The following is a 23,531-nucleotide window of genomic DNA, read 5'->3' as shown; positions in this document are numbered from 1 at the left end:
TTCAAGGTTCATTCCTACTGTAGCATGTATTAGTTCTGCATTTCTCTTTATTGCTGAATAATATTCCACTGTGTGGATATACTGTATTTCATTTGCGTGTTCATAAATTGATGGACATTTTGGTGGTTTCTCCTTTGAAGCTGTTATGAAAATTGCTGCTATGAACATTCATGTTACAAGTTTTTGTGTTAACATAGCTTATATTTCTCTTGGATATAGACCTAAAAATGGAAATAACTTATTTGTGTACATTGTGTAAGATAGGGGCTTGCTTTTATTTTTCCCAGTATGAATAACTTCTCGTGTCAGCATAATTTTTAGAATACATTGGCTTGTCACATCCCCACTAAACTGTAACACTAGCTCTGTCCAGTGTGAGCCTGTTTCTAGGCTCTCAATTCCGTTTTGTTGGTCAATTTTTTTCTGTTCTCTATAATAAGACTATACTGTGTTGATTATGATAACATTATGTTAGACCCAAATTTGTTGTAGGGAATATCACACCGCCTATTCTTTTTAGGGGTGTCATGGTACTATGTTTGTCCCTGTACATTTTAGATTCACCTTGTCAGGTTTCTCGAAAGCTCTTCTTGAAGTTTTAATTGGACTTACACTCTAGATTAATCTGCAGAAAACTGATGAAGAGACTTTCATCACCCTGATATATCTCTTAGTTATTTAGATCTTCCTTTTATGTCTTTCAAAAAGCCTTGTATTTTTTTCCTTAGGGTTTTGCACATCTTTTGATAGGCTTATTTCTAAGATTCTTTGTTGTCATAGTTGTAAATGTTTATAATTTTTTTGCTGATGTATAAAAACTGCAGTTGCTTTTTGAACATTGATCATTCATTCAAACATCACTCTAAGCTCTTATTATTTCTAATAATTTGTACATTCATTTTCATTTTTTATATATACCGTCATGGCATCGATGATTAAAGATAGGTTTTTTTTTTTTTTTTAAGTTGGAGTCTCTCACTGTCTCCTGGGCTGGAGTGCTGTGGCGCAATCTTGGCTCACTGCAACCTCTGCCTCCCGGGTTAAAGAGATTCTCCTGCCTCAGCCTTCCAAGCAGCTGGAGGCGCCCGCCACCACGCCCGGCTAATTTTTTTTTTTTTTTTTTGTATTTTTAGTAGAGACAGGGTTTCACTATGTTGACCAGGCTAGTCTCAAACTCCTGACCTCGTGATCCACCCTCCTCAGCCTCCCAAAGTGCTGGGATTACAGGCATGAGCCACCGCACCTGGCCCAGTTTCTTTTTTTTATGTTCTTGTCATACACTTGTGACTACAAGTAATGATAGTAGACCTTCTTTTCTTCTTCCTAGTTTAAAAGGGATATTTTAAAACTTCACAATAAAGAATGAATGAAATTTGATGAGTCTTTTGGCAAATACCTTTTATCTGGTTAAAGTGATCTTTTCTATTTCTATTTTGCTTAGAATTTTTGTTGTTTAATTTTATCAGATGTTTTTCTGTGTATTCAGATAATCATAATGTTTTTTCTTTTTTTTTTTGAGATGGAGTCTCACCCCGTCACCCAGGCTGGAGTGCAATGGCACGATCTCAGCTCACTGCAACCTCTGCCTCCTGGGTTCAAACGATTCTCCTGCCTCAGCCTCCCGAGTAGCTGAGATTACAGGCACCCACCACCCCGCCCAGCTAATTTTTGTATTTTCAGTAGAGACATGTTTCGTCATGTTGCCAGGCTGGTTTTGAACTCCTGACCTCGTGATCTGCCTGCCTCAGCCTCCCAAAGTGCTAGGACTACAGGCATAAGCCACCGCACCTGGCCAGTGTTTTTTCTTTTAATGCATTGATGGAGTAAACTATGTTATAGGTTATTTTCAGACGTTACATCAACCTTAGGTTACATTCAGTTTTTTCCATAAGATAAAATTAAGGTAAAATTAAAAGCACTTTGATTTGATCTCTGGAATTAGACCTAAGACACTTTTGACACTTTTTACATTGGTACTATTTTGGGTGGGGATGAGGTGGTTATTGATGACAGTCCGGGTGAGTGGAAGATAGTTTACTGTATCTACTTTTGTGGCTTATAAATTCTTATCAATGTCAACGTTATTTCCTAATCAAAAATAAATTTATAACATTTAAATTAAAATACTTAGAAATAATTGATAATGAAAATAGTACTTCTCAAATCTTGAAGGACGAAGCTAAAATGAGAGAAATGGGTACACTTAACCTGCCATTTATTTTTAAACGGTTAATTGTTAATGAAGTAGGCAACCAGCTTAAGAAGTTAGAAAAATGAAGCAATTTCTGGTAGGACTGATCAAGGAACAAAGTGCAAATAAACAATATTTGGAATAAAAATAAAGCTATGGTAATGTTATCAATAAAAGAGAGATATTAATAACCATAATTTTAAAAAGGATATATTGCAGATCATCAGAGTTTAAAAAAATAAGATATTAAAAAAGCATTATGCCAATAATTGGAGAACCCAGGTGAAATGGACAAATTTCCAGGAATACATAAAATGCCACAAGACAAAACAGGAAACTAAATAATCTAATATAATTAAGCAAATTTTAAAAACAGTTAAAAATCTTTCAACAAAGAAAACACTGAGTTCATGTAATTTTACAGGTGAGTTCTATAAAAATCTCCCACGGGACAGGTCGCTCTAGTCTTTTACAAACTTTTCCAGAGAAGACAGAAAGAGAAAAATACTCTCAAACCAATTTAGAAGATTATAATATTGATAGAAAAGATGACTGATGCAAGAAGAGAAATAAAAATTCCAGGCCAACTCACTCATGAACACACGCATACAAATCTGGAATTATTAGCAAATCAAGTCCAATAACGTATAAAAATAAAGTATGTGATCACCAAGTTGTAGAGAATGCAAGGACATAGAAATTTATAAATGCCAACAAATATCAAATTTAGGTGAAGAGGAAAAATTCCTAAACTATAAAAATTTACCAAAACTGACTCTGTAAAAGACCAGAAAATGTGAATCATCCTATAACCATCAGAAAAATTGAAATAGTAGTCAAAATGTTTTCCAGATATACAATATCAAGCCCAGATGGCCCTACTGGCCAGTTCCACTAAATATTTAAGAAACAAATAACTCATCTTATACTGATTCTTTCAGAGGATGAAAAAGGTAGCATCATTCAGCAACTCAATTTATGAGACTAGCATAACATCAATTTAAAAATATGCCAAGGAGAGTCCAAAAAAAAACCTCAGGTCAATCTCTCAAAAATCATTAGCAAATTATTAGCAAACTGAATCCAGTAATACTATCTTATGGAAAAAATTGAATGTAACCTAAGGTTGATGTAACGTTTGAAAATAACCTATAATATAATTTACTCCATTAATGCATTAAAATAAAAAACATTGACCAGGTGCGGTGGCTTACACCTGTAGTCCTAGCACTTTGGGAGGCTGAGGTGGGTGGATCACGAGGTCAGGAGTTCAGTTAGCAAGCCATCAGTATCAAGACAAGACTCTCCACCAGCAAAATGATCAGGACTTAAGAATGGCTTAGATGATCGTTAATACTTCTTAGCAATAATGTATTTTAAATGAAGGAATGCACATTGTTTTTTAGACATAATGCTCACTGAATAAACTGCAAGCTTGTCCAACCCACCGTATTTTGTTGTTGTTGTTCTGTTTTGTTTTGCTTTAGGCTTTTAGCAGCCAGAAGCCATGGTTTTTAAGTTTCTGTCTCTAGTGATAAGCAGAAAAGAGGGATGAGGAAGGGGCTTTACTGGCCCAACCAGAAACAGAAACTAAGAACCCATGACTGTATTCTTTCCCTCAGACACTCCTGAATAGTCTATAACTTTTATATGCACTGGGAAACCAACCAATTTATGTGACTCACTTTATGGAGATATTTGCTTCATTGCAATATTCACTTCATTGCAATATTTGCTTTATTGAGGTGGTCGGGAACCAAACAAACAATATCTCTGTGATATGCCTGTACTGGAAGGATGAAATACCAGGGAGCCACTAAATGTGACAAATATGCTAATAAATGGGAATTAAATTAAAATTGGGTGTGTGAAAATATAGAACAGTATCTACACAGTGATGACAATGTGTATAAAAATACTTTTATGTACATTGACAGAGATTGAAATTCAATTTGGAATGGTCTCAGTGCTTTTGGAAAACTTAACATTTTTGCTCATTTTTTAAAAACTTTCCTAGTGGGCACAATGTATAATATTTGGTTGGTGGTTACACTGAAAGCCCAGATTTTACCACTGTGCAATATATCCAAGTAACAAAACTGTACTTATGCTCCGAAATCTATAAAAATATATGTATTTTTTAATTTTCAAAAAAGACATTATGGCCTTATGGCTTTTGGATGTTAATTTTGTACTAACCATAGTGAAAATTGGGGATAGAAATGCATAATAACAAATTAATAAAGTACAATAAATATGTACTCTTCCTTAAGAGAAATTCTTAATACTTTAAGATGATACAGTATATGATAAAAAGCAGACTTTCAAATCGGCTTGAGCTTGGATAAAATCTTTCCATATCTATTTTTCTCAGACTCCATTATTTAGACGTTGTCACTTCCTCTGTCCTCCACAAATATTAGCTTTTCTTTTACATTTTCTGTATTGTTATCTTTCTCTGCCGCCTCCCAGGGAGTTCTTCAATCTTACCATCCTTCCAATGCACAATTCTATGCTTTGGCTTTAGCTAACTTGCTCTTTTTCCTATCATTTTCACTTTTTCCTTCTTCTATGACTTATTAATTGCAGCTTCATGTGTGTAACTTCTTCCATTACACTTTTCAGCATGTTAAGTATATATGTTACTATTTGTATGTTTATTATGGATTTTTTTTTGGAGATAAGATCTCCTTCTGTCACCCAGGCTGGAGTGCAGGGTATGACCATGGTTCACTGCAGCCTCCTGGGCTCAATTGATCTCTCCTCAGCCTCCTGAGTAGCTGGGACTACAGGCGCACCCCACCACACCTGACTCATTTCTGTATTATCTGTAGAGAAGGAGCCTCACTATATTGCCAAGGCTGGTGTTGAACTCCTAGGCTCAAGCAATCCACCTGTCTTGGCCTCTCAAAGTGCTGCGATTACAGGCATAAGCCAACACACCCAGCCTATTATGTGCTTAAAAAATTCTTGTTTCATCTGTTCCAATTATACTGCTTCAGATAATATATGTTATTTAGATGTCTCTTTTTGGTAGCAGTTTTGCTCCTCAGGTTTATTTACTTTGGCCAGGGAGCCCATTTTCCCCTGGGACTATCAGATATCCTGACTGGGGAGGTGCAGAAGGCCCGCCTTTAGTCCCTGACCTGTTGGATGAGCTTATGGAAGGAGGAGATTATGAACCCCAAGACAGAGCGCTGCATTGCCGTACCACTCCCTTTCACAGTTACTTCATCAGGAAAACCTGCTGCTCGGGAATTTACCTAAGCTCCTGGAAATAAGTGTCTAATGACTGAGTCACTAGTCCTGGGAGTTTGGAGGGAAGCGTTTGGAAGGGGGAATACCCAGTAAGTTCAGAGAAGTCTGTGCCTGTTTTCTTCAACTCCTCACCCAAGGAGGGCTTTGCTTTCCTTGGTATTGACTGACTGATGTCAACACTATGTTGAGTTCTTGCTCCCAACATGGTAATGGGACACATATGATTTTACCTGGCAACAAAATAGAGAGACAAGAGCAGAAAGTAAAGCATTCCTGCAACCCAGCTTCTTACAGCGGTTTTCTATTATTTTCTTCCCCAGGCTGTACCCCCTTAGGACTGTTTTTATTCCACCCAGGAGCTTCTCAAAATTTGCTTTTATGTTTATTATTGTTATAATCATTAGTATCTCAGATTCGTGTTTCCTGTGCTTTCTCCAGGATTGATCTTGGGGAAGGGAGCCAGCAACCCATCTTTGTCTGCCATGTTGATATCCCTGAGCTTTTTTTAAAAAAAAGAATGTTCTGCCTCCCAAACACATAACTGTTGTCACTGCTAAAGTCTATCTGCTTTTAGAAGATGTATCCTCTATTTCAGAATCTGACTGCATTGACTGTCTCTTCTCTTGGGTTCAAAAGAATCATTATAAAACAAAGAACAAAAGGTAAAAGACTGTTTTCACGGACAATTGAGCCACAGCTGATTATTGATATACAGATATCAATCTATGAAATAGAGAAAGAAATAGATGTTAAAACATTGCATAGATTTCCTGAAGAAAAAATAACTAATTTTTCCACTACAGGTTTACAAGGATCAGCCTTTTATATAAAGTCCTCTCACACATTCCTTTGGGACTAGTTCAAGTAAGCTTTTATTAGAAAGGCCGGATAAAAATGGGACATCCTATCACCTCCAGCCTCGAAGGCTCAGATTTATTACTATAAAGCATTTTCTTTCCTCTAACACAAATATTACTGTTCTAGATGTCTTTTCCAGTCTAGTGTAGAGAGTCCACAGGGTTAATAGTTGAGCTAATGTATACTGAACACAATCCAAAATAAGATGCCTGGTGCAAAGTAAACACTCAAAATTATAGCAATTATTATTTATCATGTAGAAATCACAAAATTGTTAAAAATAGGATGAATATAATATTTATATTGAAAATGAAATAATTCTTGTAGATATTTTGACCAAAGCAACTTCTCATCATTTAGCTTTGTATTCTTATTTCCAGCATCATAATGTGACATTTGGATTCCTGTCACTTTTTTATTTTTCTGGTTTCCAGTCAAGGAAATGTTGGTTTAGGCTGTGCTTTGTTGAACGTACATTAGGCATGAAATGAAACATTTATCATTGTGTTTTGGAAAATGTTGCATTGCTGGCTAATGTGTTAGTGGCAATAAGTAAGTGACAGAAGATTTCAACAATGTAACAAGCTTGATATGATAGGCATGTATAGGATATAGCACTGAAAACTGTAGAAAATACAGAATAGACATTTCTTAGCAATCATTCATGAAGCTTTTAAAAAATTGGCTACATAACTTGCCATCAAACATTCTCAAAATTTGCAAAGAATTAATGGGAGATAGACTACATTCTTTGGCCACGATGCAATTAGAAGTGAATGACAAAACAATAACCACTGAAGTCCATTTCCTGAGTTGAATGGTGTCCCTCTCAAAATTTCCTGTCTACACAGAACCGGAAATAGAATTTTTTTTTTTTTTTTTTTCTGGAGATGGAGTCTCACTCTGTTGCCCAGACTGGAGTGCAGTGGCGCAATTTCAGCTCACTGCAACCTCCACCTCCCAGGTTCAAGCAGTTCTCTGCCTCTGCCTTCCGAGCGGCTGAGATTACAGTTACCCACCACCATGCCCAGCTAATTTTTGCATTTTCAGTAGAGACGGGGTTTCATCATCTTGGCCAGGCTGGTCTTGAACTCCTGACCTTGTGATCCACCCGCCTTGGCCTCCCAAAGTGCTGGGATTACAGACGTGAGTCACTGCGCCCGGCCGGAAATAGAATCTTTGCAGATGTAATCAAGTTAAAATTAGGTCATGCTGGATTAAGGTGAGCCCTAAATCCAGTGTGACCAGTGTCCTTATAAAATAGGGCACCACAGAGACACAGACACCCAGAGAGAACAAAACCATCAGAAGACAAAGGCACTGATTGGAATGATGCATTTACACACCAAGGCACAGTGATTGTCAGGAAATACCAGAAGCTAGGAGACAGGCATGGAACAGCTTCTCCTTCAGAGTTTCCAGAAGGAACCAACTCTGCCAACACCTTGATTTTAAGACTTCTAGCCTCCAGAACTATGAGAGAATAAAATTCTGTTCTTTTAAGCCATCTACTTTGTGCTACTTTGTTATGGCAACCCTGGGAAACTAATATGTCCCATATGCTTGGGAATTAAGAAACATACTTCTAAATGGTTCATAAGTCAAAGACAAAAATCATAATGGAAGTTAAAAAGGTATTTTGAACTAAACGATAATGAAAATACCACATATCTAAACCAAAGAGATGGAACTAAATCAGTATTCAGAGAGACATTTGTAGTGTTACATTTATAAATCAGAAAAGAAGAAATGATAAAAAATAAATGAGTTAAGTATCCAAAATAAGAAGTTAGAAGAAGGAATACAAAATAAACCTTAGGAAAGTAGGAAGAAGGACATAAAAATAAAAGCAGAAATCAATCAATAAAAAGTTAAAATCCAATAGGGAACACTGGATGAATTTCAGGAACATGATGATGTTGAATATTTGAAAAAGCAAGTTTCAGAAAAATACATGTAATATTCCATTTACATAGAAATTAGAAACAAGTAAAACTAAACAATATGTTGTTTAAAGATCCAAAAGTATGGTAAAATGTTCCAGGTGGTATTTGCCTCTGAGCTAGGAGGGAATGACATGGCAATATGGAATGAAGGAAGTAGAAGAGGGAGGGAGGGAGGGAAGGAAGGAAGGAAGGAAGGGAAGGAGTGAGGGAAGGAAGGGAGGGAGGGAGGGAAGGGAGGGAAGGAAGGAAGGGAAGGGAGAAGGGAAGGGGAGGGGAAGGGAAGGAGGGAGGGAGGGAGGGAAGGAAAGGGAAGGAAGGAAGGAAAGGGAAGGGCAGGGAAGGAAGGAAGGGAAAGGGAAAGAGCGAGGGAAGGAAGGAAAGAAGGAAGGATGGAGTGCAATCTAAGCTTTCTATTCCATATGTTCATATTTCATTTATTGGCCTTTCGCCCATGGGTTCTTCTTTTGTGACTTCCCTATTCATATATTCTGCCCATTTTTCCATTTTTAAAAACAAGGTTATTGCCGACATGGAGGCCCAGGTTCATAAGTTGAGAGAAGAACTGATCAATGTGAACTCACAGCGGAAACAGCAGCTGGTAGAGCTTGGTCTTCTTCGTGAAGAGGAAAAGCAAAGGGCTACAAGGGAACATGAGATTGTCGTCAATAAACTGAAGGCTGAATCAGAAAAGATGAAAATAGAGCTGAAAAAGACTCATGCTGCTGAGACAGAGATGACACTGGAAAAGGTAAGATATTTAACTGGTTTTTTAATAGACAGTTGAAACCCATGTTTAAAATCCATTGCCACCACCCATATATTTAATCTCCAAAAGGTAGTAGACATGGCATTACTCTTTAAATGTATAAACTCTTTAATCGAGGAATTTAAGTATCTTGCTCCTGTGTCTAAGTACCAGTAAAATAATCTAGGGAATTTCCTAACTTTTCCCTTAACTTTCATGGAAGGGATTATATGGAATATCCTATTCCATAGTAATTAAATACACATTGTAATAAAGTGATATTATAATATTGCCCAATATTATTTTGATTAGAAATACTGGGGCTGTATCCCTAAATTTTCCTAGATGGAGACTAAGTTTCAGATCTTCCCTCAGTTGTCTAATAAGCATTTCTAGATTTTACAGTTTTTTATAACAGTGTCACATAAATGATGACTTATTTTCCCAGGTTGATATTTCAGTTGAGATAAGAAAAGTCTTTTTAGAATTATATATTATTGGAATAAATGTCAATATAATGTTTACACATTTTGATTGGACTTATATTCAAGGTACAATCTCAAATATTCTTTCTTTTGATATTCAGAAAAAGTATAACTATTTCAGTCAGGTACTAAATGTGAATCGCTATTTCCAAAATTGCCTCTTGAGTTTCTTAAGACCAGTCTTTATCTTGGGAATGAGAAACTTGAAAAGGGTAACTTAAGAATCATCTAATTTTGTTTAATTTCTTTCCACCTTTCCCTCTTCATCTTCAAATAATGTTGAGCTTTTAAAGAGTATGCAATACCATACTAGCCATTACTACATTGATTTTACATAGACTGAGATCCTAATGTACTTGCTTTATTGTATTTAATTCATTTGAAAGTCAGATTTCAGCAGATTTGGCCCTTGATGGCATAGCTATGAACCCAGAAATAAATAGGAAAAAGGACTGTAAATAGGCGGGAGTGAGCCTGACTTCTTGGCAGAACAGCAGGGAAAGTGGTGTGTCTGGAAATGATGAGTGAGAAGAAGAGGGAAAGTGATGAGGCCAGAGAAGAAACCTCAGGGTGTGGGACCAGGTCATGTAAGTCTGAGTAGGCCAGTGAGAGGGCTTTGCTTTGACTCTCTATGAGTAGAGGAACTTGGCAGATTTTGAGCATAGGAGTGACATGATTTGACTCACACTTGAATAGGATGTCATCATCTGCTGTGCTGAGAATAGACTGAATTGATGGCAAAGGAGGAAGTAGAGAGAACAGTTAAAACACTGTTGCAAAAATATAGAGGAAAGGTAATAGAGAGCTGGGTCTAGCCAGTAGCAATGAAGGTAGTAAAACCTGATCAGATTCGGGATATGTTCTGAAGGTAGAGCTGACAGCATTCACTGCTGGTTCATGGAATATGCTGGGGGGTGGGGAGTAGGGTGGAACAGTCACGGGCAGCACCAAGGCTATTTTCCCAAGCCAGTGGACAGATGGAATTCCTCTTTGCCGAAAGGAAGACTACAAGACCAATAGGTTGGGCCACTCGGGACATGTTCAGGCTAAGTGGGATGTTAGTGATAATTCCCTCATAGCAGGATAAAATAATAATGTCTCGATGCTAAAATATACAGTTCAGGAATTAGGGAAATATTCTTTTTTTTTTTTTTTTTTTGAGACAGAGTCTCACTCTGTTGCCCAGGCTGGAGTGCAGTGGCAAGATCTTGGCTCACTGCAACTTCCGGCACCTGGGTTCAAGCAACTCTCCTGCCTCAGCCTCCTGAGTAGCTGGGATTATAGGCACCCGCCACCACGTCTGGCTAATTTTTGTATTTTTAGTAGAGATGGGGTTTTACCATGTTGGCCAGGATGGTCTCAAACTCCTGACTTTGGACAATCCACCCAACTCGACCTCCCAAAGTACTGGGATTACAGGTGTAAGCCACTGCACCAGGCCAGGAAATATTCTTATATGGTATAGTCTCAGACTTTGACAATAGCAGATAAAAGAGAGACTGATGGAAAGGGAAAGTGGTGTTGCCACTTATCTTTTCTGTTAACTCTTTACACACACCTCACCTTGGCTTCAGGCAACTCTTCTAGCAGTTCAAAGTATTTCTAAGTAAATGTTCTTAAATAGCACAGATACCTGTGCACCTTGATTTAAGAAAATTGGATATGCCAAAGTCAGACATATAACACATCCAATTTAGGCCGTAATTTTCCTGCATTATATATTCACATTCCAAATGCCTCTTTTTAATAGGAGATGAACTTTGTGAAACGTAGGTTTATACGTGATGCTAATTTACAGGGTAAAGATAATTTAAAAATTAGTATTAGAAACCTGAATTTTTATATTCCAAAAAGGCATTATCCCAGGCACTATGGGTATATAAAAAACAGGGGAGGGGCCACTGTCCTCAAATAGAAAAAATAATAGTGACTGCAAGAAAAATACTGCAGGTACACTACACAGATAACTATAATGCAAGACAGTGTGAATTTGGGAAAAATCATTTTCTGCCAAGGAAATCAGGGAAAATTAATTGGGAGAGATGTTACTTGAATGAGACATAAGTAACATAAGTAGGATTTTAATTAGTAGATATGTTGGATGGTATTCTAAGTCAAAAGAATAAGGAAAGCAAGAGCAAACAAAACCGTTTCCGTGACATAGAGGTTGATCCAGGGGAGAGCTAGCGACCAAGCTAAGAAAGCTTCAGGATCATCGAAAGTCTCCAAAGCTGTGATAAGCATTTTTGCTTCATTGGGTAAACAGTGAGGAGTTGCCGAAGGTTTTGGGGAAATGAAGTGTCAAGATTCCAGTGATTCTTAGGAACATCATCCTCTTGGTGTTGGCAAAATGTGGTAGCAGCAGCAGGAGGTAACAAGGACTGGATTAATCCAGGCAGGAGGTCCTTGCGGGCACAGCAGATGTGCATGAGAAGGCAGTGAGAGTGTCAGCAGTAGCAAGGGGACAAAGAGGACATTTGAAAATCATCATAGAGAAAGCACTGATTAGGCTGGTTAAATATAAATCAATCAGGAATGTAGAAGTTTCTGGTCGGAGGAGGAGGAAGCTGAACTGAGTTAAGAACATGTGGAGTTTGAAGTGACACTACACTTTCCCTTGCTGTTGAAAGAATGCTTCTGGATATCCCAAGAGCAGGCAGGATTGGAGACAAACAGCTGTGGGAATCACCCACAGAGAAGGCCTGGCCAGTGGCCTTGAGAGTGAGTGGGACTGTTAAAGCAAGGGGGAAAGAGGCGGGGAGGGAGGGAGAGAGGACAACTGTGAAGGAAGGACTTAGGGGTACAGCTCCATTTGAGAGGCCAGGGAGGAAACAGTCGAAGAAGAGTCACGAAGGCAGAAAGAACGTGAGAAGAATGCATTTTTATGGAAGTAGAGGAAAAGACTATTTGGAAAGGGGGATTGTCAAGAATGTGACCCAAACTCAGGAAGGATGAGGGTTGAAGAAAGGTCACTGGATGTGAAACCACGAAGTCATTGATGATCTTGGACAGTGTGCTGAAAATGATTGTGTGCCCAGAAACAGGGTTACAAAAGATAAGTCTGGAAGTGGAAGTGAGGGAACATTCTCTTGTTTGGGAAAATACGATGTTAAAAGGAAGATGTAGTTCCAAAGAGCAGCAGGAGTTAAAGAGAATATATTTTGGGGCTGAACATGGGTTGAGCATTTTGAAGTACATACAAAGGGACTAATGGAGAGGAACAGCTTAATGATATGAAGAATCAGAGATCATTGATGGCTTGTGATCTGTGAGGTGGTGCAGGTGGGAATGGCATCCCCAGCACAGACCCAGCACAGGCCCACCTCAGCCCTCGGCTACAAGGCTGCAAGGGTCCATTGGTCTTTTCCCAGAATGTGCCACACTCTCCCCTGCCTCCAGGTCTTTGCAGCTGCTGTCACCCTCTTCCAGAATGCTTCTCCGCATGATTTTTTCAATGGCCAACCTCCTTGACATCATTCTACACTCCTCAGAGCATCCTTTTCATCCAAAGTCTGGCCTGCCTATGCCACCATTTTTTTTGTCCCATTGTCTTCGTAGTTCATAGCATTACCTGAAATCATCCTTTTATTTGTTCGCTTGTTTCCTCCCACCCACTAGAACATAAGCTCTGATAGCAGGACCTTGTCTAGCTTGTTTACTTCTGTACCACCAGTGCCTAGAAAACCCAGCTCGGGGCAGGTGTCCTCTGGGTATGACATGAATGAGTGACAGGAGGCATGACCTTCACCAAGGGAGGAAGGAAGTCAAGCATTGATAAAGATATAGAGAAGCTCTCTGACAAGACTTGAAAAGACCTTGTAGCTAATAGCATCTGTATTCTTAGTAAAGAATCAGAGTAGTCTGCTTAGGTGAGGAGTTTCAAAAAAAGCGAAACAGGCTTCCAGCTGAACAGTGGAATGCCTTGGAAAGGAAGAAGATATAAGGGAATTTGTTCCTATAGAATTGGAGTTCTGCAGGTAGAGGAGGGAGCATGGGTATCCTGCATCTGGAAGAATGGAATGCTCCTGGATTGAAGTGAGAACACAAGGGATCCCAGAATTTAGAAGGGAGGTTTGAGGACAGTTCTTTTAGCTGACATGGCTAGAGGTACTGAGATGAACCAGAATGGAGGAACTTGTTGACAAAAAGGGAGAGCCTGGGGAAAGGGAAGACTCTCTTTTACATAGGCTGATGTTGAGTGCGATAAGTTCGGTTTTTGTCCAGTTGGTGGAATTCACCAACCTCAAAGTCCATATGATGATATCTAAATGCTGTGCTCACATCGAGTAATTTGTATTTCCAATGATTGATATTTTTACATAAATAGTCAAAGGAGTTTAGCATTTTCAAATGCAGTAAAGACCTGGACTCCGAATTCCCTGAAAGCAGGAAATATTTGTTTCTAATGCCCCAGGAGTTTGCATGATGCCTTACACAAAGTAAGCACTCATTAAATATTAAGTGAGTGAATAAAAGGATGATAATCGAGGCGGGCGAATCACAAGGTCAGGAGATCGAGACCATCCTGGCTAACACGGTGAAACCCCGTCTCTACTAAAAAATACAAAAAATTAGCCAGGCGTGGTGGCGGGCGCCTGTAGTCCCAGCTATTCGGGAAGCTGAGGCAGGAGAATGGCGTGAACCCAGGAGGCGGAGCTTGCAGTGAGCCGAGATTGCGCCACTGTGCTCCAGCCTAGGCAACAGAGCGAGACTCCGTCTCAAAACAAAACAAAACAAAACAAAACAAAACAAAAAGAATGATAATCAACTGAGAAATTCAAGATAGCCTCTGTGCCTGGTCATGTGAATAAACTGTTATTGATTTATCCACATTTGATTTCAAATCATTATAAATACTTTGGGTAGGATATGATACATCCTTGTATTCAAATACTCATTTATATGTTATTTTAGTGTTTTGATTTCCTTCATATCACTTAATAAGTTAAAAACATAGCATTAATCTTTATTGAGACATACTTTGAATTTTTCTACACAAATTTTTTAAAATTTGAGTTTTTACTATAAGAGTTTGAATTAAAACTAACAAGCTGCTGATTCTGTTGTGAGTCTGTTGTGTCATTCTGCCAGTTACTTGAACTCTTCTCACTGTATCTTTTTAAAAGTTTGATGTTTTTATCGTATTTAAATAAATCTGAAATTTAAAATATTTGCCAGCAGTTTAAAACCCAGTCAAGAATTCAGAGGTTTAGAAGTTCATTTTCTATCATTGAGTATAAAATTGAGGTTCAAAGAGGAGAGGACGATAACAACAGAATAATAAATAATCTCAATGTAACATTCTATATGGGTCTGTGTTGTTTCAGTAGCACTTGCGATGTTAAGGTTATAAAAGAATGCCTAAGTCCACATCCTACCTGAGTTTCTGTCAGCAGCAATTTAGACCCAAATGATATCTCCAATGATTTTGAGTTAGGAGAAACATGAAATACCTCCACAAGGTCAAAATGCTTCAAATAGAGAATCTAAGAGAGTAAATGATTGACATTTTGCAAAGTGAAAGCTTCTTTTGTGGCCTTTTAAAATCTTTTCAAACCAAATTGAAACAAAGTCCATAAAATATGAACTTTTGAAATATTAAAGAACATTACTAAGTGATGATAGTGGGTAGTTTTCAGAAGATTGATTAAAACTTTGGTATCTAAATTGGACAATGGTTTTAGAAACCTATTCAGCTATTTTAAAAATAACCTTCCTTGAAATAGAAGATATTTTAGAAAATAGGGAAGGTGGAGAAAGGTGTAAAATTCCCTGTTCCTACCACCACCCAGATATAATAGTAATAATTTAATGTATATGTAAAATAGCCATACTAACTTAGCTGCCCAAGATCATACAAATTAATTCAATCTCTTGCTTTTTAAAGCATTATACTAAGAATATTCCAATGTCATTTGAAATTCTTTGAAAATATTGTTTTCATTGTTTCATGATATCCTGTTTTATGGGTATAACAAATTTTTTTTTTTTTTTTTTTTTTGAGACGGAGTTTCGCTCTTGTTGCCTAGGCTGGAGTGCAATGGTACAATCTCGACTCACCACAACCTCCACCTCCCAGGTACAGGTGATTCTCCTGCCTCAGCCTCCCGAGTAGCTGGGATTACAGGCATGTGCCACCATGCCTGGCTAATTTTATATTTTAGTAGAGACGCAGTTTCTCCATGTTGGTCAGGCTGGTCTTGAACTCCTGACCTCAAGTGATCCACCCGCCTTGGCCTCCCAAAGTGCTGGGATGACAGGCATGAGCCACCTCATCCGGCCTTTGATATAACATAATTTTTTTTTTTTGAGATGGAGTCTTGTTCTGTCGCCAGGCTGAAGTGCAGTGGCACAATCTCGGCTCACTGCAACCTCTGCCTCCTGGGTTCAAGCGATTCCCCGCCTCAGCCTCCCTAGTAGCTGGGACTACAGGCGTGCATCACCATGCCCGGCTAATTTTTTATATTTTAGTAGAGACGGGGTTTCATCATGTTGACCAGGATGGTCTTGATCTCCTGACCTCGTGATCCACCCACCTTGACCCCCCAAAGTGCTGGGATTACAGGCGTGAGCAACCGTGCCCAGCCAGATGTAATTAATTGTGTTATTTCTTTATTTTAGAACATTTAGGTTTTTTGTTTTGTTTTGTTTTGTTTTTTGAGATAGAGTCTTCCTCTGTAGCCCAGGATGGAGTGCAGTGGCCTGATCTCGGCTCACTGCAACCTCTGGCTTGTGGGTTCAAGCGATTCTCCCGCCTCATCCTCCTGAGTAGCTGGGACTACAGGCATGCGCCACCACATCCAGCTAATTTTTGTATCTTTAGTAGGGACAAGGTTTCACCATGTTGGCCAGGCTGGTCTCGAACTCCTGACCTCAAGTGATCCGCCCACCTTGACTCCTAAAGTGCTGTGATTATAGGCGTGAGCCACTGCACCCAGTCAAACTTTTAGATTTTATTTTAATTGTTTAATGTGGAGATTGGTATCATTACACATAAACTTTTGTTGACATTTTCAATTTCAATTTTTTTAGGTTAAAATCCTACTGGAATTAACAAGTCAAATTGCATTTCAGAAAGTTTATACTAATGTAAATTTACTTCAGTAGAGTATCTACTTAGTCTGTAGATTTATTAGTAGTTTTACCTAATTTGTAGTACATGTTTGTGAAAAACAGTTGTTTTAATTTGTATATTTAAGTGTGAGAGATTGAACATTTACAGTGGATTTACCTGTTATTTATTTATATTTCATTTTCTGGAAATTGCCTGTTCATGTCTTTTGCCAGTTTTTCTTCCTTTAGGGTCCTAATGTTTTTCTCATCAGCTTATCTAATAAACTCCTTTTATATTTAGAATAATAAAACCCTTATCTTTGTGGCAAATATCTTTGGCATTTGCCTTTCATCATTTAATTTTATGATACACAAACATTTTATTTAAATTTAGTCTAATCTGTTCATCTTTTCCTTTGTAAATTCTCCACTATAAATAGTTGTTTTCAGCTTCATGTTTTGATATTTATAAATATACCAACACACCAAACGTTTTCTACAACGTACTCTACTCAGTAAAAGGCTCTTAGCATTTTGACATAGCATTTACCAGCTTGGGTTCCTGGTCTGTAATTTTAAGTGGTGTCTGAAGGATTATACTGGAATTCTGCCAGCCTGAAGTCATGAAAAGGCTTTGAGCAACAATTCAGCATCTTTTTCAAATTTAAGAAACGCTCCATATGGCATAATTATTCAAAGTTAAGGTCATAGAAACTACTTAAACCTTTAAAATTTATAATTAAAGGATTAATATTAACTTATGAAGACATTGTCATTTTGGCTTAAGATGGATTTCCAACCTCAATTTTGTTCTTTTTACTTTCATCTTTTCCATGACTTTTTCCTTTGCTAAAAAATGTGAAGTTTTATATCCTTAAACTTTAAATTAAATGCTATCCTCAGGTTAGAATTATAAAATTGATTGGCCAACAATATCCCATATATTTTTTATCATGTTCCACAAATATTGGTGAACTTAAAGTTGGCATTTTCCTCTGGATATATAAGCTATAGCCTGGTGTAATAGATAATGGCACCTGTAAATATAGCAATAATTTAATTTACCAAGTAAAAACATATACAAATAATTTGGAAAACTTAGGATGTGTGCATAATTTGAATGTGATGAATTGGTGTTCATTTATATGAAGGTTTACATTAATGTGCTTTTGAATGACCTAAATTGTAAAGCTTTCTTGACTATGACAGGGGTTATAATCTTGTCTTATACGAAAACTAAGACTTTTTATAGGATAATTTTTTTATTTCAACTTTTCTTTTAGATTCAGGGGGTACATATGCAGGTTTGTTACATGGGCATAGTGTGTGATGCTGAGGTTTGGAGTACTATTTTAGGATAAGTATTTAAAGAAATAAAAAATTAAAAAGCCAAAAAAAAACCTTAAAAAATAATTATTGGCATAATTAAAAAGAAAAACTAAGACTTTTGTTGTTATTTTGACAAAATACACAAATCAAACCAAATCACATATTTTAAATATATTTATGTATCTCCTATGTAACAAGAAGAAATCGATGTTCCTTAGACCCTTTTTTACATGAGCCCCAGCTCTCCTACTTTATCTGGTTTGTATGTGAGGCACTCGTATCACAGTGAGTCCACTAAACAAGTATTAGAATAATATCTGGAGCATTTGTTTATTAACAAAATAAGCAGGGGTACCTATCATCATTAATGCTTGAGTATTTACATGTTCAAAGGTCTATCATCCTTACCTGAGAGGGACTACAAAGCTCAATGTCAGTGTGGAGTCATGGATGTAGATAGAAATAGACTGCTCCCTTCTCAGTGGCTTTCACAGTTTCCCGAAGAATCTTTCCCTCTTTCTCCCTCTGCCTTCTGCTGCACATTAAAGAGCACTTTATTTTCTGGCAATCCAGGAGAGTAAGTCAATAGCTTAACTTCAAAGTCTAGTTGTCTGAAGCTAGAAAACTATGTTTTACTTGGAGAAAATTAGAAGAGAGTATATTTTATGTTAAGGTTATTTGAAAATAAAACCTAGAATTATAAATGAATTGGTTTAGTTTTAAAGTAGGCATTTAAAAATTACAAGATTAATCCTCCTTTGTCCTTCTGTAGCCTAATTTTTAGTATTCTAATAGAACCATTAAAAATTGGAGTTCTGTATTCCTCAGAGGTTTTTGATTTTGTCTTTTTGGATGCTCTGTGATGAAAAAAATTCTATTTAGAATAAATGAAAATGCCTTAGGTCAATACAGCAAAAGATAGTGACTTGACTTGGGAAGTTATTGAAAGCAGAAGAGCTTATTTGCTATCATCAAAGTTTTATATTTAAATGGAAAGAGAAGTGGGAGTGAGTAAAATAAGCAGATATTTGTGCCCTAAGTCTCGTGTGTGTGTGTGTGTGTGTGTGTGTGTGTACACGCACATACAGTTTAGGTCTGGGGAGACTTTTTTGGTTTGTTTTTTGTTGTATGTGTGTTTGTTCAAGATTAGTGCTGATAATTATGCAAACCTTTAAAAAATTTATATTGATATGTAAGAATTGTACATATTTATCAGATGTATGTGAGATTTTCATACATTCTTGCAATGTGTTGTGATCAAATCAGAAAAATTAGGATATCTAACACCTCAAACATTTATCTTTTCCTTCTGTTAAGGAGATTTCAAATTTTTTTTCTAGCTATTTTGAAATATACAATAAATTATTAACTATAGTCACCCCACTGTGCTATCGAACACTAGAACTTCTTCCTTATGTTTAACTGTATTTTTGTATTCATTAACCAACCTCTCCTTATGTCTTCTCCTCTTTACCTTTCCCAGCCTCTGGTAACTGTCATTCTACTCTCAGCTCCATGAGATCCACTTTTTTAGCTCCCACATATGAATGAAAACATGCAATATTTGTCTTTCTGTGCCTGGCTTATTTCACTTAACATAATCACATCTAATTCTATCCATGTTGCTGAAAATGACAGAATTTCATTCTTTTTATAGCTGAGTAATACTCTGTTGTGTATATATCGCACATTTTCTTTATCCACCCCTTTGCTGATGTACATTTATGTTGTTTCCATATCTTTGCTGTGGTGAATAATGCTCCAATAAACATGGGAGTGCAGATCTCACTTTGGTATGCTAATTTCCTTTCTTTTGGATATGTATTCAGCAGTGGAATTGCTGGATTATATGCTAGATTATTTTTAGTTTTTTGAGGAACCTTTATACTGTTTTCCATAGTGACTATACTAATTTGCATTCTCACTAACAATGTATTAGTGTTCACCTTTCTCTGCATCCTCATAAGCATTTGTTTTTTGTCTTTTTGATAATAGCATTTTAAGTAGATGAGATATCCTCTCATTATTGCTTTGGTTTGCATTTCTCTGATGATTAGTGATATGGAGCATTTTTTTCACATGCCCTGTTGGCAATTTGTATGTGTTCTCTGGAAAAATGTCTGTTCAGATCATTTGCCAATTTTTTAATTGGATTATTTGTTTTTTGCTGTTGAGATCCTTATAAATTCTGGTTATTAATCTGTTGTCAGAGGGATAGTTTGCCAATATGTTCTCTCATTTCTTTTTACTCTTGATTGTTTTCTTTGCTGTGCAGAAAGTCAGTACTAATGTATATTTACTTCAATATTTTTCAAGATTTTTACCTTGATATAATCCCATTTTTCTGCTTTTGCTTTGGTTGCTTGTGCTTTTGAAGTCTTACCAAAAATTCTTTGCCTAGACTAATATCTTCTTCAAGTAGTTTCATACTCTCAGGTCTTATTTTTAAGTCTTCAATCCATTTTGATTCGATTTTTGTATATGGTGAGAGATAGGGTCCTGGTTTCATTCTTCTAAATAGGGATATCCAGTTTTGCCTGTACTGTTTATTGAAGGGACTGTCCTGTCTCCAAGGTATGTTCTTGGCACCTTTGTCAAAAATGAGTTAGCTGTAAAGATGTGGTGGGTTCTCTATTCTGTTCCATTGGTCAATGTGTATATTTCTCTGCCAGTATCATGCTGTTTTGGTTATGATAGCTTTGCAGTATATTTTTAAGCCTGATAGTGTGACTCCTCTAGCTTTATAACTTTTGCACAAGATCACTTTGGCTATTTGGGGTCTTTCGTGATGCCATACAAATTTTAGAATTGTTTTTTATATTTCTCTGAAGAATCTCATTGGTGTTTTGATACAGATTGCAATCAATCTGTAGATTGTTATGGGTAGTGTGGGCATTTTATCATTGTTAATTCTTCCAATCCATGAGCATGGGGTATCTTTCCATTTTTGTGTTCTGTTTAATTTCTTTTATCAGTGTTTTAGTTTTCAGTGTAGAAACTTTTACTACTTTTGGTTAAATTTATTCCTAGATTTTTTTTTATCACTGCTGTAAATAGGATTGCTTTCTTGATTTTTTTTTCATGATTGTTCACTGTTGGTGCATAGAATTGCTACTGATTTTTTGCATGTTGATTTTATGTCCTGCAGCCTTACTGAATTTGTTTATTGGTTCTAACATTATTTTGGTGGAGTCTTTAGGTTTTTCTTAATATATGATCATGTTGTCTGTGACTAAGGATAATTTGACTTCTTCCTTTCCAATTTGGATGACCCTTATTTTTTTCTCTTGCATAATTGCTCTGACTAGGACTCCCAATACTATCTATGTTGAATAGAAATGGTGAAAGTGAGCATCCTTGTTTAATTTCAGATTTTAGAGAAAAGGCTTTCAATTTTTCCCTTTTCACTATGATGTTAGCTCTGGGTTTGTCATATATGGCCTTTACTGTTTTGTGAAGTGTTTCTACTATACACAGTTTATTGAGAGGTTTTTTTTTAATCATAAAGGGATGTTGAATTTTATTGAATGATTTTTCAGCATCTATTAAAGTGACCATATGGTTTTTGTTCTTGGTTTCGTTAATGTGATGTATCACATTTACTGATATATTTATTTTGAATCATCCTTGCATCCCCAGGATAAATCCCACTTGATCATGATGAATGATCTTTTTAATGTGTTGCTGAATTCAGTTTGCTAGTATGTTCCTGAGGATTTTTACAACTATGTTCATGAGGGATATTAACTTCTAGTTTTCTTTGTGTGTGTATATGTGTGTCCGTGTCGGGTTTTAGTATCAGGTTAATGCTGGTCTTGTAGAATAAGTTTGGAAGTATTCTCTCCTCTTCATTTTTTTGTTGACTTTGAGTAGAACTGATATTAGTTCTTCAAATGTTTGGTAGAATTCAGCAGTGAAGCCCTCAGGTCCTGGGTTTTTCTTTGATGAAAGATTTTATTACTGCTTCAATCTCATTATGCATTACTGGTCTGTTCTGGTTTTCTATTTCTTCATAGTTGAATTTTGGTATGTTGCATGTGCCCAGAAGTTTATGCATTTCTTCTGTTAATAGGCTTTCCATTTTGTTGGTGTGTAGATGTTTATAATAAACTCTACTGATCCTTTGTATTTCTGTGGTATCAATTTTAGTGTCTCCCTTTTTATCTCTGGTTTTATTTATTTAGGTCTCTTGTCTTTTTTTCTTATTTAGTCTAGCTAAAGGTTTGCCAGTTTTTGCTTATCTTTTTTAAAAACGACTTTTTGTTTTGTTGATTTTTCTTTTTTTGGTTTCAATTTCAGTTATTTTTGCTCCAATCTTTATAATTTCATTTCTTCTACAAATCTGGGGTTTGGTTTGTTCTACCTTTTATATTTCCTAGAAGTGCAGTGTTAGATTGTTTATTTGATGTCTTTCTGCTTTTCTGATGTAGGCATTTATTGTTATAAAATTCCCCCTTTGAAATGATTTTCCTGTATCTCATAGGTTTTAATGTGTTGTATTTTTATTTTCATTTGTCTCAAGAAATTTTAACATTTCTCTTTGAATTTCTTCATTGATCCATTTCTTATTGAGGGGTCTGCTGTTTAATATCCATGGATTTGTACAGTTTCCAACATTCTTTCTGTTATTAATTGCTAGTTTTATTCCATTGTGATCAGAAAAGATACTTGATATGATTTTGATTTTTAAAAATTTGTTAAGACTTGTTTTGTGACCTAATATGTGGTCTATACTGGAGACTCTTCCATGTGCTGTTGAGGAAATGTTCTGTAAATGTCTGCAGCAGTTGGGTGGAAAATTTTGTAAATGTCTGTTAGGTCTATTTGGTCTAGAGGACAGTTTACCTTGAATATTTCTTTGCTGATTTTCTGTCTGGATTATGTGTCCATTCTGAAAGTGGAATGTTGAAGTCTACTACTATTATTGCATTGCAGTCAGTCTCTCCCTTTTGGTCTGTTAATTTTTGTTGTTTTATATTTGGGTGCTATAGTGTTGGGTGCAGGTATATTTACAATTATTATATTATCTTTCTGTATTAATTTCTTTGTTATATAACATTCTTTGTCTCTCTTTTTACAGTTCTTTACTTAAAGTCAATATACACTAATATAAGTGTAACTATTCCTGCTCTTTTATGGTTTCCATTTGCATGAGATATCCTTTTCTATCTCTTCACTTTCAGTCTGTGTGTGTCTTTATAGGTGAAGTGAGTTTCTTGAAGACAGCATATAGTTGAATCTTGTTTTCTTTTAAATCCATTTAGCCATTCTGTGTCTTTTAATTGGAGAATTTAACCCATTTGCGTTCAAAGTTATTACTGATAGGAAAGAGTTTACTGCTGCCATTTTCTTACTTGTGTTCTGATTGTTTTGTAAATCCTTTCTTCTTTACTGTCTTCCTTTGTGGTTAACTGATTTTCTTTGGTAGTATGTTTTGATTCTATGCTATTTTTAGTGTATCTATTGATTCTGTGCTATTTTTAGTGTATTTACTTTGCTTTGTGGCCACCATGAGGCTTACAAAAAACATCTTTTACTTATAAGAAGTTATTTTAAATTGATAGTGACTTAACTTTGAACACAACCAAAAGAAAAATAACAAAAAAACTGCACTTTAACACCATCCCCTTCCCCACATTTTGACTCTTTGATGCTTCAATTTGAAT

At 36.4% G+C, this 23,531-nt stretch overlaps 1 protein-coding gene across 50 annotated transcripts in view; it reads left to right on the top strand.

Moving 5' to 3' along the window:
* Positions 1 to 23,531, top strand: part of CEP112 (centrosomal protein 112) — a 599,014-nt gene that overhangs the window by 356,389 nt on the left and 219,094 nt on the right. For all 50 annotated transcript variants that reach the window (XR_010138342.1, XM_024234943.3, XM_054537262.2 and 47 more), the window contains one exon: positions 8,771 to 9,001. Coding sequence is in view for 49 of the 50 variants with exons in the window: in XM_024234943.3 (XP_024090711.1) it covers positions 8,771 to 9,001 (231 nt within the window). In the remaining variant the exon portion in view is untranslated. The remainder of the gene's footprint in view (positions 1 to 8,770; positions 9,002 to 23,531) is intronic.

This window comes from Pongo abelii, chromosome 19, assembly GCF_028885655.2.
Source record: "Pongo abelii isolate AG06213 chromosome 19, NHGRI_mPonAbe1-v2.0_pri, whole genome shotgun sequence".
NCBI classification, from domain to species: domain Eukaryota; kingdom Metazoa; phylum Chordata; class Mammalia; order Primates; family Hominidae; genus Pongo; species Pongo abelii.
Note: the sequence above shows the minus strand (reverse complement) of the source record. Positions and strands in the feature narration are given on the sequence as shown.